The sequence below is a fragment of the Bolinopsis microptera genome, chromosome 1 (assembly GCF_026151205.1).
Source record: "Bolinopsis microptera isolate Bmic1 chromosome 1, MBARI_Bmic_1.0, whole genome shotgun sequence".
NCBI lineage: Eukaryota > Metazoa > Ctenophora > Tentaculata > Lobata > Bolinopsidae > Bolinopsis > Bolinopsis microptera.
Window position 1 is genome coordinate 11,196,366 of NC_087072.1, and position 16,094 is coordinate 11,212,459.

Here is a 16,094-nt window from a genome sequence, read left to right on the forward strand (position 1 = left end):
AAGATATGAACATTGAACACGCCAACACGTTGATGTTTACATAAAATGCCATGCGCGGCGTAAAGCTATAAAACTGCGGGAAACTGGCTTGTAATGAAAATTTATATGGCATTCAATCGTTTGGCGCCTGCGCCAGCTGCAAATTCCGGTCCACTTAAAACCTTCCTCCCTAGTCTTTGATCTCCCTTCCTAGTTTTTTACTAGCTACGAAGAAATTAAAATCAGGGCGTCATTAAAAGTAAACCATGTACACTTATTTATTCATTCCAAGCCAATTTAAGTAAATTTTGCTATTCCGAGTTGTGAACGGAGAACTGAGAAGTGAGAATCAATTCATTAGGTTAAATGCTATAAATAGAACTACAGTAGTATTTTGGCAGTCAAACTTCTGAACGAACAACAAGTTGAATGTAGACATTTTTAGGCTCTGATTTCTTCAGAATCAACCAGAAATTTATTTTGGTAATCTTTGTTCGCTCTTATGAGTGGGTCAATCATATTTAGATTGATAGTTGGTGACGAAGTGAGAGTCTCCACTCAGTGTTTCAAAACATATTAATTAAGAAACTGTTTACACCATTAAAATATTCAAAACCCCTAAAATGTAAAATAAATCAAGTCATCCTAAAATGGTGATCAGTACAGATCAAGACAGCTAGAGTTAAAATTTGATTCTCCAAGCAACTCTATCATCGGCTAATATCTTAAGCTTATTAAGATCATTCAAAGAGTTAAGTTTTAAACCTCTACGGGTCAAATCATTCACAATAATCTTGAACAAATTCTTACGATGCGCACCGACGCGCCCTCTACAGTTTGTTGTGACAGCAAACTTTAACGCTAATGCAGCGGGGGAGTCATCAGCACTACGCAAGATATGACCTAGGAGCTTCCACCTTGCTTTAGGGACACGATCTGATAGCTTAACTGAGTTACATCTTAGGTATAATAATATATACCTAAGAAAACATATTTAAGTATATTAAAATGTAGGTTTTTTTCCCGATTTAGGGGCAGGGATATAGTTTAATATACTTTAATACATCCCTATGTTTTTGGAGGCCTAAATCAAAAATCGCTGCCAACAATAAGCTTGAAATGCAATGCTTAATCGATTCCGAAAATTTCATGCAAAAATATTGAAAACTGATGGAGTTGTTTCAATTTTAATGAAATCATTTCGGCTAGTATCCCAAACCAAGATATTATGTGGACAATTTTGTTCATGGAGGTCTTTTTACTTAGTATCCACTATTCAACAGATATTGAGCTATATATTTCACTTAAAGTTAGTCTCATTCAAAAATATTGACATTTGATCAAATTTTGGGTGAAAGCTTTCAAATTTGGTGCGTATGCCCAAATATGGGCATATGGTTTAAAGCTCATAACTCAGCCATTTTTTGACCAAACTGGATGTAAATTCATGTACTAGTCCAAAAACAGGCTTATCTTGCAAATCTAAACGAAGAATATAGCTAGACTAATTTTGGGTATATTAAAGTATATTAAAATGTAGATTTGTTTCCCGATTTAGGGGCGGGGATTATAAATTGTAATATACTTTAATATGGTCGAGCCCCACCCCCCCCCCCCCCCCCCCCCCATTAGTTGTCGACGTTTCGGCAACACGCCTTTACAATAACTTACATAGCTCAATAAATGTAAAAGATTTGTAGTGCTGTAATTAGTTTTAAACTAATTGTTTTGAAACACTGATTGGAGACTCTCACTTCGTCGCCAACTATCAAACTAGAAATTTATTTTGTGCGATATATTGAACGGTACAGTTATGATGATGAGGTGTTTTGTTTAAAAATATCCAGTTGATGGGATTCGATTTCATAATCGTGTGAGCAGGAACATTTCGTTGACTTTAGTGTCTTACAGTCATATCGATCTTTTAGATGCCCCAATGGATCGAATATATATTATATATTATAAGTAAGTAATTTAGTAGGAATAATTTAGAAATGTTATGCTTGTATAGAAATTAATCGAATTTGTAGGGTTTTATTTGATTTGTGCTCCTATAGCATTATGCACTGGCCAGTATTTACTTACTTTATGTAGGTTCGGCAGAGATCAAGTGCGCATTATCAAGTACGTTTGGAGATCCCTTTCCATAAGAGAGCTGTTGGTGCTGTTGGTGATGGCGGTATACCCTTCTGTGGGCGGGGTATCACAGAAGCCTTTCAAGAAGCATTTTTTAAGTGGAAATCTGGGCTAAGTATTAGTAGACTGCAAATGTTTTGTTCACAGAGAGAATTGCATGAATTACTCTGTGGTAGTAAATTTAGTAGGTTTTAAAGATTTATTTGAGAGCAGAACTTCATCCTACTAAATAAGATCCGTATTTTTGGCCCACTAAAGGCGAATGCGGCATCTGTGCGACTGTAGTGAGAGAGGCAGGAGGAACATTCAATAAATTAAATAAATCTTCTGGTCTATTACTACGTCTTCGTATAAATATCTGTTAAATATATAAGTTGTAAGCATGTCTCCGTTATTCATTAGGTAAATGTTTATTTGTAATTTATAACGCTATAAAAGCGTCTAAATACTATAAGGACTATAATATTTTTGTGTTGCATTACTTAGCCCTATGTGGTTTTGTACGCTATTTAATGCATATGTTATAATTACCTAAATACCTAATGCGTAAGGTATATTATTTCCTTGTACGGCGGATATTTAAGCGTTTACACAACCACAGATGATTCACAAAACTGCTCGAAGGACCAGTTGTTTATGTTATTCTCAAATCTCGACGGTGAGATCAACGTTTCGTTACTGACCGAATTTTTGATTTTTTTAAATTGAATTCGTTGTGTGTGAACGAACTGAGTTTGTAAATATGCCCATAAACCGCATTTTTTGACACCCTAGATAATTCAAATAGCTTGTTACAGGCAAGCCAGTTCGTCCTCCAAAAACAAACTTAAATAAGTACACAGAATTGAAGCGATCTGCAGTTACAATTACTGTACAAGTTGGCAGACAGCCGATTTAACAAGATATAACAGAGGAAATAGCCTAGAAATCAAAGGCGCCGACATTAATCACGTGACACAGGTGCAATGCTAATAATAATATAGTGTGCAAGCAATGCAAGACGCTTCATTTCTATCTACAGGAACTTGGTATGAGATGTGATAATGTGCCAATTTGGGGGTTGAGCGTCAATATTTAAGTTAGTCAACTAAATCAGAAGGTGATGATCTGGCTTCTTAGATCATAATTGACGTATGTTAACCAGAAGCAGGTAAATTGACAGACATGTGTCAATTTGATGGTTTGATGTGCTCAAGTTTCCTAATTTAATTACGTTTTTTCTGAAGGATCTTATTGATTTTTTAGAATCCAGCTTTCTGAGAAATAATATTCTCGCTAGAATAATAACTATATTTTTATTCTTTATTGAGTATATTTTTATGTCGGGATATTAATAATTTAATACCAGAGATACGTGAGATTCTCACTTGAAAAGCTTGACTTTTTGGAGTTCCAATTTTCTGGAACCGGATCTCTCTCAATTTTGAGTTTTAAAGTATAAAATCAAAAATTTTGTTTAATGTGTCAAATCATATCGTTTTTATCTATAGTTTCATAATATGAAGTCAAAATCAAGGGTCCCACCAAAAAAGGTTTTGGTGTACATGTCCCCTTTAATAGATCTTTCTTAGGTCTTTTTTTAAAGTCGGGATATAAATACTAGAATTAATTCATTTATTCATTTATTCAACTCATACATCAACGTATCAATAGCCAGTGCATTAATCACAGAACCTTTTCTTCGCAGCACAGATATCATAATCGGACCTAGATTTTGTGGGACGAAGAAGCCAATTATACCTTTTCGGCCTTTATCTCGTGCGTAATACGTATTCGTGATGATAAGATAGATATAAAAATCTAACATGTTCGCATCAATCATACTCGTGATATCTTCTCTGGACCCGTAGTATCTTCCTTTGAGACTCTATGCCCGACCGCTGTCGTTTAGTTAAGAATTAAACTTTGTCGACTTAATAGTTAACCTCTTTTCATCAACGTAACACGTACTCGTGGGTGAGAACAGTGATATTTGTAATCAAGTTAGGAAGCTCACAATCACATACAAGTAGAACAGATACACACACTTGGTATTGCTAGATTAAAAGTTCCTTTGTTATTGGCAGCCACACCACCCACGCTTCAAGGTAGTTTACGAGCTAAGTGCTGGGTGGTGCACTTCCGATTGGATTATACAATTTCATTGTGAGACAATTCTTCGTTTCAATGCGCATTCTAATGAGTGATAGCTGAATCACAAGAGTTGCGAAATTAAATATATTTTAAAGTTAGAGGTTTGATGTATCTTAGATTATAGAGGTCAACTGATTGCTGTTTGTCTCTGAAGTATTGTACTTAGCATTCGCAGAATTGATGTCATATCCAATGATCCATTATTGAAGGATTGAAGTTTGTTAATTTTCGTCAAATAAGTTCCCGTTCAAGTACTCAAACTAAGATTTGTATTGTATTTATATAATTTTATGTTCAAGTTATTGCTTGGTCATGCTTATAAGAGCTACTCTGACATCAGCAATCTTCATTCTGCATCTTTAACGGTGACCGTGTGGACTGTGGATTGTCGATATGAGAGGGTATAAACATTGTTTTTCATCTCATATCAGATGAAATGAAACGCAATTATACCTTGAAAAGATGATAATATTGTTTCGTGACGGTCTGAACCCAAAAAACCTGGTGCATAGGTTCCTCGACCACTCATCATGATTAGAATCCATAGTTTGATATAATTATCCGTTTTGTAGTGGTGAAAGTTTTTTTTTCATTTCATTTAATTTTATACATATTCAGTATTAATTGCTTAGTTACCATAGTAATCCTCATTTCTGATTGGTTGCACATTTCTCCTACCCTTTTCCGGTTCTCCGATCATCTATAAATTAGAACAAGGCTAGAACATTGACCTCATGGACCCCATCACACAGTCGTAAAGCACCGTCTAGTTATGACAGTATAGACTGTGTTACGCAATCTATTCCCTTTAATAACACCTCACGTACCGTCTACCTAGAGTCTTACTATCATAGATATAACAAAAGAAACTAAGGAGTTACGGGGTTCACATATCTAGTGTTGCCCAGTAGCAGTGCCGTGCTTATTTATTGATCCCAAAAATTTCTATTCTTGACCTAACTTTTGTAAGAAACTAATGATTTGGAGGTCTCGGTGCAATTGTATGTAACTTCTTCCAGTGAATAAACTCAACCACCTGAACAGAAAAAATATGAGACAATACGATGGAATGTGTCGAACAAAGTGGAGGCACGTCATGTGTCCTACCATTGTAACTTGTTGACTTGTTTGTACCCTACTATTCTTCCTTTTCAACCTTACTTTCGTAACACTACTTTCGCTTCGTTTGTAAAGTTGTAACCCCATTTCGCACCAAAGGGATAAAAATAGGTCTCGTTTTGTGGTTGGTGATAACGATGGACGAGATGCCATCGGACCTGATTCAGCGGTAGTCAGTTTGTATGAAATAATACTTGCAATTGACCAAAAGTTGAGGAATAAATGGGCAAAAGGGGCATCATTTTCCGGTCAGAAATATTTTATTTTTTTTATGTTGACTGAAAATTTAAATTTAGCTGAAATATAGCTGTGCTCCGAATAGGTTATAGGACGGCGATGTTTATTCTCATCACAACTTTAAAGATTTAGCTGTTTTAGCTGCAAATTTGCATTGCCCATTTGACCAAAAGTTGAGGAATAAATGCCCCCCTCCCCTCTAGTATTTCCAAAACCTCTCCCCTAATATACTTGGTTGCTCTCCCCTTATACTAATACCGAATACGTAATATAAGATCAATCCTATGTGGTTGTAACCAGTGCAATTGAAGTCTGTAGTTGTGCTGTCTACATAATACAATATCTAGACTACCGGTTTGACCCAGCTAAAGTGTTAAAATTTGTAACCCGCACGGACATGTTATAAACTCAACTAATGAGTGGTCCAGGGTCATAATTTCGTAATTATATCACAAAACATTACTAATATATACGAAATGTTACTAATATAGTGCCACAATCCTAGTCATCACGAGCGAGGGGCTAATCTCCCAAATTTGATGTTTCAGTTTGTTGCATGTGGTAGATAGGGGGGGGGGGGGGGGGCAATGGCATAAATGTCAGTTTGAACAAACATTTTAGCCATCTACGCCATAAAAATCTATGCCATTTTATGCCATTGATACCCAGAATAGAAAGCAAAGAAATTGCCATAATGTTCATACTCATTGGATTATTCGTCATTTGATAATTACTTCTTTGGAGTCCACTGTCTCTGAATTATACGGAATGCATGATAATTTCTCCTACCATTCATACTTTAGTAAGTCAGTAGGAGCTGCTCTACCAATCGCGAAAATCAATGTTCGGTGAATCAACACGAGCATCTAACAAACACACTGGAATTGCACGTGGTTGGCCCTTCATTAACGTTCCGCTTATAAATGAGGCACGCACTACAGACTACAGTAACCTGGATGCCATTTCCCCTAGACATATGTTTTGCCAGCGGCCAAAAATCAAGTTGGCCAAGGATTTTATGATAGAGTTGTATCTAACTAAAATGTGGATGGTTATTTGTTGGAAATCAGTAGGATTATGATGGTTCTAGAAATGGGCATGGTGATCGTGAGGAATCAGGAAGACTGATCGTCCGTGGTAATCTTTATGATTTAATTAATCGCTAGACAATTTTGTAATCTTTTCAAGCCAATTTTCCCTGTACAGGTGTACGCACTTTACTACTTACTTGGAAATGATAATTAACATAGTAAAGTTGAGAGCAATTTCTAAATCATGCTAAATAGATCAATCTAACTGTTCTCAACTTTTGACCGCTCAAACGCCGTTACAGTCGTACTTTGGGTGGAATAATCTGTATTTATCGCCATTATGGCAATGTCTAATGCTGCCATCTCAAAAACATGTCTTTCTATCTTAAAATGTGTCTTACAACACAGTTAGAAAGGACCCAACGATTGCAACTGGAACTCTGTCCTCATTCATAAACGATCCAGGGCTGGAGCTATCGCGCACAGTACTGATTCTACATGACAACGACTGCAGTAATTGCAAACATAACGACGTCCAACAGACATAGCAATATGTTAATTAAGATGCAGATAGTTTCATATAGAAGGGGTTCCCTATCAAACTACAGTGTTATTGTTACCCCGGTTATCTCGTTATATCTTACCAGTTTGGAAGTCGTCCCGCTGTCACACCCAGGAAATTGTTTGCCGCATTCTCTGAAATATTTCTCATCTTAGCTTACTCAGGCACTCCTTAAAATTAAGACCAAGTCACGTCCATCATTTCATCAGGCCCAGGGTCAATCTTATAATGATTAAATTAGGGTAAATTAGGGTAAATTAAATGAGATAATTACCGTGAATGTAGTTGTAGGTGGCTTTAGTGTCGCCTAACAGTAACTCCGCTCTGTCGGGCAACTCATACACCACATTGGGACGCAATAACAACTGATAAAACAACATGTTACATTAGTCTGCAGTACAACAACATTTTACATTAGTCTGCTATTTGTTACTTTTAAATTGTCATATAATTTGTAACTTTAATTCGTTTGATGAACTAAACTATCAAATGGATATTAAAGTTAAAAGTTATAAGTTGGACACCACGAATTTTAAAATTATAACTCCATAAACAAGATCTTATGATTAGGTAAATGCATGTTTTTGTGGTTTTTATTGACCAGATTTTGTAATTTCATGAATCATGCTGCTTGCTTGTCAGTTTATCTTTGGCAGATAACGGGTTCGGTATTCCTGGTATTTAATCAAGAACGGTATCATAACCTAGTTATTAACCTATCACAGCAGGTTGTCTTAATCATTGGCGTGTTGACAATTTTGCGTGACATTTCAATTTGCCAAAGCTTTCAAAAAACGACCATAACTTGATTTTGAGAGTCGATTTCCTAAGTAGTTATGCTATGTAGTTTTGATCATTCGAAATCGAGAGGTAATCCTTCAGTGCAGCCTAAACACGAAGTTCGAAAAAGGATAATTTTTTCAATAATCCCGAAAGAGAAAAATTCGGAGTATTTTCCTTGAACCCTTCAGCCGCCTCCCCTGAATTTCTGGATGAAATATGAATCCACACGAACAAATTCCATTTCATCTATTGGGGGAAAGAGAGCTTTTGAACAAGCTTTAATTTTCAAAAAACATACTAATGAAATATCAAACGTGCCAATAATCCTGACGCCCTGTTGTAAGCTATATCAAAAGCTTGCAATGAGCACAAGTTTTTGAGGAGCAAATCTTAAAGTGATAGGTAATATCCTTGGGAACCGCTGAAAGTCATTACTTACCCCGCCTCGTTTAGTCTTGTTCCTGCTGCCTAGATCAGTAATAAGATGGCTTCCTCCCTCGTATTCTATCTGGACGTGCTGCTTTGATAATGTCTGAAATTGGGTATAAATTTTATTATTGTCTGAATTTATAATATTGATTTCGCCACAAAGATTTTTAGGCCAGTCGAAATTTCAGTCTCTTGACTAATTTGGCTGGGTGAAGAACTGTAAAAACAGTTAAGATGTTAGATTGATACATACATGATATAGACGATGCGATTCTATCAATTTTGGCTCCGGAAAAAGTTATTACAATATCCGTGATTTTCTCTGTTTTTAATTCAATATTTCGGAGCTTTAAGGCTACAAATTTCAGCTGAAAACAATTTCAATGTCGTGATTGTTTACTTTTAACAGTCAGTTAGATAAAGTGAGAAATTAATGAATCATAGAAACAAACCTTTGCCCGAACTTGAAGTGACACTCCATTTCCACGTCCAATCACATATTGGTTGCCTGAAATATTATAAAATAATCATTAATCATACTTATAAATTAATAAATAAATTATCATATTTATTTACACGCTTGGACATATAAATGCCCAAAAGAAGATGTACATTTAAGACATTCAAGCGAGACTTAATATGAAATTACTAAAATTATGCACTTATCACAAATGGTTTGGAAAAATAGCATGTTTAACTTACTCTGTTCCACACATTTAAGCGTGACCCACCCGCCATTAAGATCAGCAAATGGCGGGGAAGACTATTGATATAAGCCGGGTAGGAAGACGTAAGTAAGTCATAACATATTAACATCAGTAATTATCTGTTATAATTTTTGATTTAGATATTATATTAACGTTTACAGGTCAGTACAGGTTACTATTGAAGTTTAAATGTCTGTAATGGACAGTTGGATAAACGCACGGCATATCGTTTCCGATTATTTCTTAAATACTCCACCCTCCATTTGCTATTTCCTTCATCGAGATTTTGACAAGATGGAAAGCATTTGAGCGGCCACTATCAAGTAGAATATTCTTTTTATCTTGAAGAACGTAACAAGCTTGCCCACAAAACTGGGTCGACCGATCACCAAGATATGGTTTGTTATTTTTTATGTGGGTCGATTCCATTGAGTACCTTTTTCGAGGATTTACTTTTTTTCTTCAATGTACATCAGTTTCTACATTCTTTTTTAATTGACGATCAGTTTTAAGGTGCTCTCATACATCGAATGTAAGAGATATTCATTATTCAGTTACCTGGATATATCAGAAGTCGTTGCTCTTTAATAGCGAATACCGCCACCTGTAATGGAAGTGAATCGTAAAAACATTTATTGAAGATTTTAAATATATATATAATACGTAATTTTCACTCCAGGAATACTCAACACATAGCAGTTGTGAATGTAATGCATTGCATCGCATTGTGTAGCCAGCATACCATCGCTTTCTTTTTTGATAATTGTAGCTCATTGAAACGTTCACACACGGCAGCCTTCTTATGAGGGACGATGGAAGTAACTACAACATGGAAAACCGCAAGGTAGCGGAAATAAAATTAGACGTGGAGATCGAATAACGTTTTAAAGATCAAAATATAAGTTTCCAATAAAAAATTTGTCATCGTTCAAAGTTTTGAAGGGAAACCTTTTGACTCTCTTGACAATTTACGAGAATTTTCAGTCACGGAAAGATCGGTCGATATTGTTGTGTCTGATTTTTGTGATAGTAAGAAATGCTCTAATTGTGGAGGGTAATTAAGTCTAATTTGCGCATTCACCCCTCACGGCTCACAGTCACTTGCACTTCTCAGTTTAAGGCATGTATTTCTTTCTTTACTGTACATAGTATAATGTGTATACGTACCTCTTAGCATATATCATTTTGTTTATCTGATTGTCCAGGATATTGTAAGCTATAAGTTAAGACCCAAGTTAATTATACCATCTTCTGACAGCCAATAAATGTCGAACCGAATCTGACCCAGAGTACAAGGGTACTCATGTTCTACGATGAGGTGAGTTTTCTGTCCAGTGATTGTTTTCGAGTTTTTAAGGATTACCCTAAAACTTTGTTCATTATTCTATTACGTGTTAATACACTGACGGTTCTTTTGACTTACGGGGTTATTTTCTTTATCCCCGGCACTTTCGTCAAGTTCCTGTGTCCTGTTCCAAGAAAGATCACAGACTTGTGTATCATTTTCCATTCTTTGTGGCTAACTAGCGGTAACTGAGCAAATAACCGTATACTTGCTTCATTGGACCATACCTATTAGAGATTATATGTTGTTAGTTGCTGCCTAAATTTACAAACTTTATTCTTCAGCAACCAGAACAAAATAATGAAATTCAGAAGGCAGGAAAGTCAGATAAGTGGAAGAAAGCACTGTTTGCCTTCTGTTTCCTTACAATAACAACCCAGTACTTCTTTTTCACCATGCCTCTAGCGTTTTTGGTCAATGAACTTATTGAGGTGAGATTTTTCACAGCTTTCCATTCAAAATGAATAAAGATGTAGTTTTATATAATTTAAACATATATATAAATAACGGAACTGTACATTGATATTACCACCTAAACACAGCAAATAACAAATACATGCCTCTAGAAGATAGATGTAACTATAACACCATCTCTAGGTTTGGAAACACAACAAGATAACGTCCGGGAGCATTGTTGGCGCATTCTCCTTCTCCCTAGCCGGTGCTGCATTGCTCTCCAATAGATTCACCAGATGTATCCAGCCTAGGCAGACCTTACTTCTCACAGTTATTGTGTTAACACTATCTGCTCCCATATTTTTCGTCAAGTTTGACAAAACAGCCTTTGTCATTGTTCTGTTCATCACAAGAATGATACAGGGTTTTGTCATTGGGTTATGTGGTGGGTGACATTAATGATATACCGAATCGAACAATTTATCATCATTAATGGCTAAGGTCACTTTTCTTTTCTTCTTCAGAAGTAACTATTGACAAAACAGAATCTTAAAACTAAGTGCTAACATATTTCATGTTTCAGAGCCTCAGCTTATGTCAGTTATGACATCATTGTATCCAGAGAGGCTAGGATTCGTGACCGGATCTTTTGAGCTTGCAGCTAGCATATCATCTACAGTGGGCCCTCTTTTGGGTGGCTTTATCTATCAAAATCATGGTTTTGCAGTCGCCTCCACAATTCCATGTTAGTATTATTTTGTATGGTACAACTATAAACGTTTTTAAAGAATCAAATATCTCACTTCTAGACATAGCTGACTGCATGCAGACTATTTTCTGATTTAAACTAGATAAAATTGATTAAAACAGATTTAGCAAGTTTGACAATGTTGAGTTTTACCAACCAGGTGTATTCAACCTATTTGCTAGCATTGGAGGACTGATACTCTTGAGTCCTAGTGTGATGTATGATCAACCAGACTCCGATTCAGAAGACAGTCAACCTACCAGAACAGATCAAGAACGAACAACAATTGCATCACTGTTCATCCTGCCAGTTGTTCTTCTAGGGATGTTCTCAGAGACTCTAGTATCCATGATTGTGAACACAATAGAGTCCTTCTACCCTAACTTTTACAGCGTGATTTTTAACAAACAAGAAGGTTATGTTGGTGCTGTTCTTGCCATAGCAGGACTAATGTATTGCATAGCAACTGTAACAGCAGGTACAAGATATCATATTTGACATTGGGATTAACATTTTTAGTTGGCTACTTAAAATAAATCATGGATCACCAATTACAATTGTTAATGAAACCATGACTCTGATTCTAAAAAGCTTTAACTGGTCGTTTTCAGGAATGTTAGTAGACAAAGAAGTTCCGAGGAAGACAATGATATTCAGTGGCATGGCTATGATGATATGTGGCTGTTTAGCGATTGACCAGGAGTTTATAAAAAGCAGTGCAGTTTGGGCAGCAATTATGCTATCAGTTATTGACTTCGGCAGTGGCTTGACTCAGGTATGCATCAAGATTTATTATTACCAAAACCAGCTAATGTAAACGCCATAGTTAATTAATTCCCAAATAGCTTCTGTTTTGGATACAAGTTACAGTAAGCTTTCTTTCAATAATTCTATTGTCTGAGAAATGAAGTTTAAAATGCTAGAGTGTGGACTGTGGAATAATATAAAGTCAAGACCAAATTCAATTGGTTAATTAAAGTTCATTTTCAGATCAGTATTCTACCTTGCTTGATAGTTCAGTATCAGTACATTACGCATGTTTCAAGGGAAACTAGTTCCTGTCAAATGAGTGGACTCTTTCGAGCGGCTTACTTCACAGGGGCATTCTTTGGGCCCGTTATTGGAGGATTTATGTTGGAATTCATGAGCTACCAAAATGCCTACATTGTTCTCGCTGGTGTACTTCTAGCAAATTTAGCAATTTTGGCTGCAGTTGAATTAATATTCCCACATACAATAGAAATTCCATCAGACAGACAGGGATCTTATGAAAATTTAGATTCAGTCAATTCAGATTAGCTAAGGGAACGTTCTCATGTTTTGTATTTTTGTTTGTGCCATTTTCAGACCCCCTCCATAACTACACACAGGCATAGCTACAGTGTGGAAAAGACACTAGCATTTCTAAATCCCACAACTCTACCTCCCACTGGTCCATATGCAGCTAAAAAACATGTGAACAATCCCTTACCCATTAATTTATTTGCTGACATGTGTTATGTTACAATGTTTTAAATTGATTCTACAATTTTCTGTTAATTCACCCGTCTAAATTTAAAGGTTGTCAGAAATGAGGCATAATGCAATGTTAAGAGATTGAATGTAAAGAGATTGAACCCTGAAACCAAATCGTAAGTGATTCTGAGTAGACAACCACTTCAATATTTTAAGGTTGCACTGCTGTGATCATCCATGCTGGACGCAGTGCAGTGGCATAACGTTGCCTGTAGGAGTAGAGCAAAGTGAAGTAAAGTAAAAAGTATGACACCACATTATCACGCATCTGTAGCTGTGCAAAGGATCATCACACTATATGAAAAAATATATTAATACTTTTCAGTGGAACGGAAATGTATAAATTAGAGAATCCATTAAGAACGATGCTGCATGTAGTCAGCTACTGCAGGATAAAAATGTAAAATAAACAATGGGAAATGGTATAGATTAGTTGAACCCCCTTTCCTCATCATATCAGTGAGAATATATCAAGAAAACAACAATTTCAAGAAACCAACAATTTTATTTAGTATCAATTAAAGCAAAAAATATATATTTTATATATTGTCAGGGGCCTTTTATATATTATATTTGAGTATAACATATTTTACCTTATAATTAACCATCACTCCCATCTAGGAAGTACTATGTATTTGTGATGTAATTGAGATCGTGGTCATAGGGAGGGAAGTTACAGTTTTATTGCATCAAAAATATCCATCACAACCGAAGACACAGCCGATTAAAATGTATCTCGCACTGAATAAGTGAACACAACGTAATCACCATAAAATGACGTTCCAATAATTATAGCACGTTCACGTGCACGTTCAACGCCGTTACGATTGTTACTATGCAACTTCCTAATTCTAATCTGATTCGCGCGTGGGCGGTCGTACAGAAAGGCTCCGAGGCATTTCTGGAAATATTAGCATTCACGTTTGTCATGTTATGTATAATGTTTAATCCATTTTCAACCTTCCCAATTACAATTGAATTCTGGTAACGTGATGATAATTAATCATGAATGATTATAGATAGTAATAATAATAATAATAAATTAATGTTATTTTTATACAGCACCAAAAGGTTAAATAATTTAAATTTAACCCTTATGCTCAGCTGTAAATGATACTTAAGTTAACGAGAGTGTGCATCTTTGCCTTAGGTGAAACAAGAAACTGTTCAGAAAACAGACGTTAAAAATTGTTAATAAAATCGTGACTAAATAAGGCAGATGCACCTAACAAGCAGGCTTAGCAGGTTTTCTAACAGAGGACTTGAGGAAAGGATGATGACTGCAAGAAATCACAGTATGAAACTCATCAGCCTATCAAATGTAAAAATCAGGATAATAAAAATGAAATTCCCTAAAATATTAAAAATTCTATAAAAATTCTATAGAAATTCTATATGCAAATGAATTATCATTGAAATAGGTTAATTAACTAAACTTAATCATTTGAGTAAACCACGGTGTTATTGCAAAGAACCATGACAAGGGTATCAGACCTATATTAATCTAAGAGACGAAACAAAACGAATCATCATACAACAAATTTTAAAATCCTGCGGCACAGGATCCTGTTGTTTTCCTACTCTGCCTCTCCCAAACCCCTCTCCTTCTCCTTTCTTCAGGTTTATTCTTCAATTTTTTAAATTAGATAGCAGATATATTTTCTTTCGAATGTAGTAATGGCATTATACATTATTTGGTGTCGTATGTATGTTGTGTTTAGTGTTTGCTAACTAGGTATGTGCTATATTAGTGCTTTTCATGCAACAAGTAAAACAAATCCTTTATATCATGTTTCCAGGGTTTGGACTGGAATTGCCCGCTTAAAGAACCTCCATCGCGTTACATTACATAATTTTCTCAATAAATGTAATAGATTTGTAGTGTTGTAATTAGTTTAAAACATTTTGAAGAATTTTGAGGCTCACGACGTCTCGTCCCATGGGTTGAGTTGTAAGCTGAGTATATGTTCAAATCGCCTTACTTCGTATGGTGAAACATCGACAGGTTTGCCTTGACCTTTCGGACGAGTGTGATCCAAAAATATGATCACCATGACCATGAACATTACTTTGACACGTGAACTTATCAAACGACTGTAATGATTCCATTAAATTTTCTTAGTATATTTAGCTAGTTTATAGTAGATACACACGATCACAGAATAGAGGAGCACAATTGGGCTCTTTGTTCTGCGACCGTGTTTCCTCGGTGGGCTGACAGGTTTTTGTTGTGTAGTAGTGCTGGGGAAAAAACACGCTTTAAATATCAATGAGTGTAAATATTGTTAATTGACATTAGTGCCACAGTTTATGTGGTAAAAACAAATTTATGGTCAAACATTATATATCGTAGAAGGGCATGATTTACCAACATCACTAAGCATCTGGATGGATAATTAGCACACAAGGATAAACTGACCTTTAAACATGACCACCAGCAATATCATACAACCATAGCTCCAAAATAAATAAATTGCTCTACATAGAAACATCTGGCCTGATCTTATCACATTGTGGTCCCCTGGGGTTCGGTAAAGCCCTTACAGGCAACTGGGTCCTTTTACCAGCCACAATAAAATTGGTCATGCCAGTACTGTCATAAACTGTGACCAAATATTTAAAAATTAGATATCTTTTGCTAAATTTTAAATTTTAAGTCATAGAGTAATCTTCTTAGTTTTAAAAATTTTTAAGAATAATATTTTACCCTAACTATGATGTGGTGGCATTTCATACTTAACTAAAATTCAACTTTGAAAGTCAATAGATTATTAGTCACAACGAAATTATAGTTTAAGACATCCATTTTGCATTGTGTTTCCAATATTAGAATTTATGATATGTATTGATTGAATAATTGGTAATAAATTTAACTTTTGTTTTATTAACTTTTGTTTTATTATAGACTCCAAATATACAAACAATCTGAATACTCCAATATACAATAAAAATTGATTGAAAGAGATTACTGCAG

At 35.5% G+C, this 16,094-nt stretch overlaps 2 protein-coding genes across 6 annotated transcripts in view; one reads left to right on the forward strand and one right to left on the reverse strand.

Moving 5' to 3' along the window:
* LOC134826146 (mediator of DNA damage checkpoint protein 1-like) overlaps window positions 1-10,707 on the reverse strand; it is a 49,963-nt gene extending 39,256 nt beyond the window's left edge. For 3 of the 5 annotated variants that reach the window (XM_063838438.1, XM_063838436.1, XM_063838437.1), the window contains exons 1-6: window positions 10,540-10,690; window positions 9,675-9,720; window positions 8,862-8,917; window positions 8,420-8,512; window positions 7,472-7,562; window positions 7,280-7,331 (exon numbers count right to left, since the gene is read on the reverse strand). In XM_063838438.1, coding sequence (XP_063694508.1) covers window positions 7,280-7,331; window positions 7,472-7,562; window positions 8,420-8,512; window positions 8,862-8,917; window positions 9,675-9,720; window positions 10,540-10,626 — 425 coding nt within the window. In that variant the 5' untranslated portion in view covers window positions 10,627-10,690. Of the gene's footprint in view, window positions 1-7,279; window positions 7,332-7,471; window positions 7,563-8,419; window positions 8,513-8,861; window positions 8,918-9,674; window positions 9,721-10,539 lie in introns of all 5 variants that reach the window. The other 2 variants (XM_063838435.1, XM_063838439.1) reach the window with 2 other exon arrangements.
* LOC134826151 (MFS-type transporter SLC18B1-like) lies at window positions 10,379-13,513 on the forward strand. The gene is made up of 7 exons (XM_063838446.1): window positions 10,379-10,434; window positions 10,746-10,892; window positions 11,059-11,302; window positions 11,441-11,602; window positions 11,766-12,083; window positions 12,217-12,380; window positions 12,596-13,513. Exons 1-7 carry the CDS (start codon window positions 10,420-10,422, stop codon window positions 12,902-12,904), a joined length of 1,359 nt encoding a protein of 452 aa, XP_063694516.1. The 5' UTR covers window positions 10,379-10,419; the 3' UTR covers window positions 12,905-13,513.
* Window positions 13,514-16,094: the final 2,581 nt, after the last annotated feature.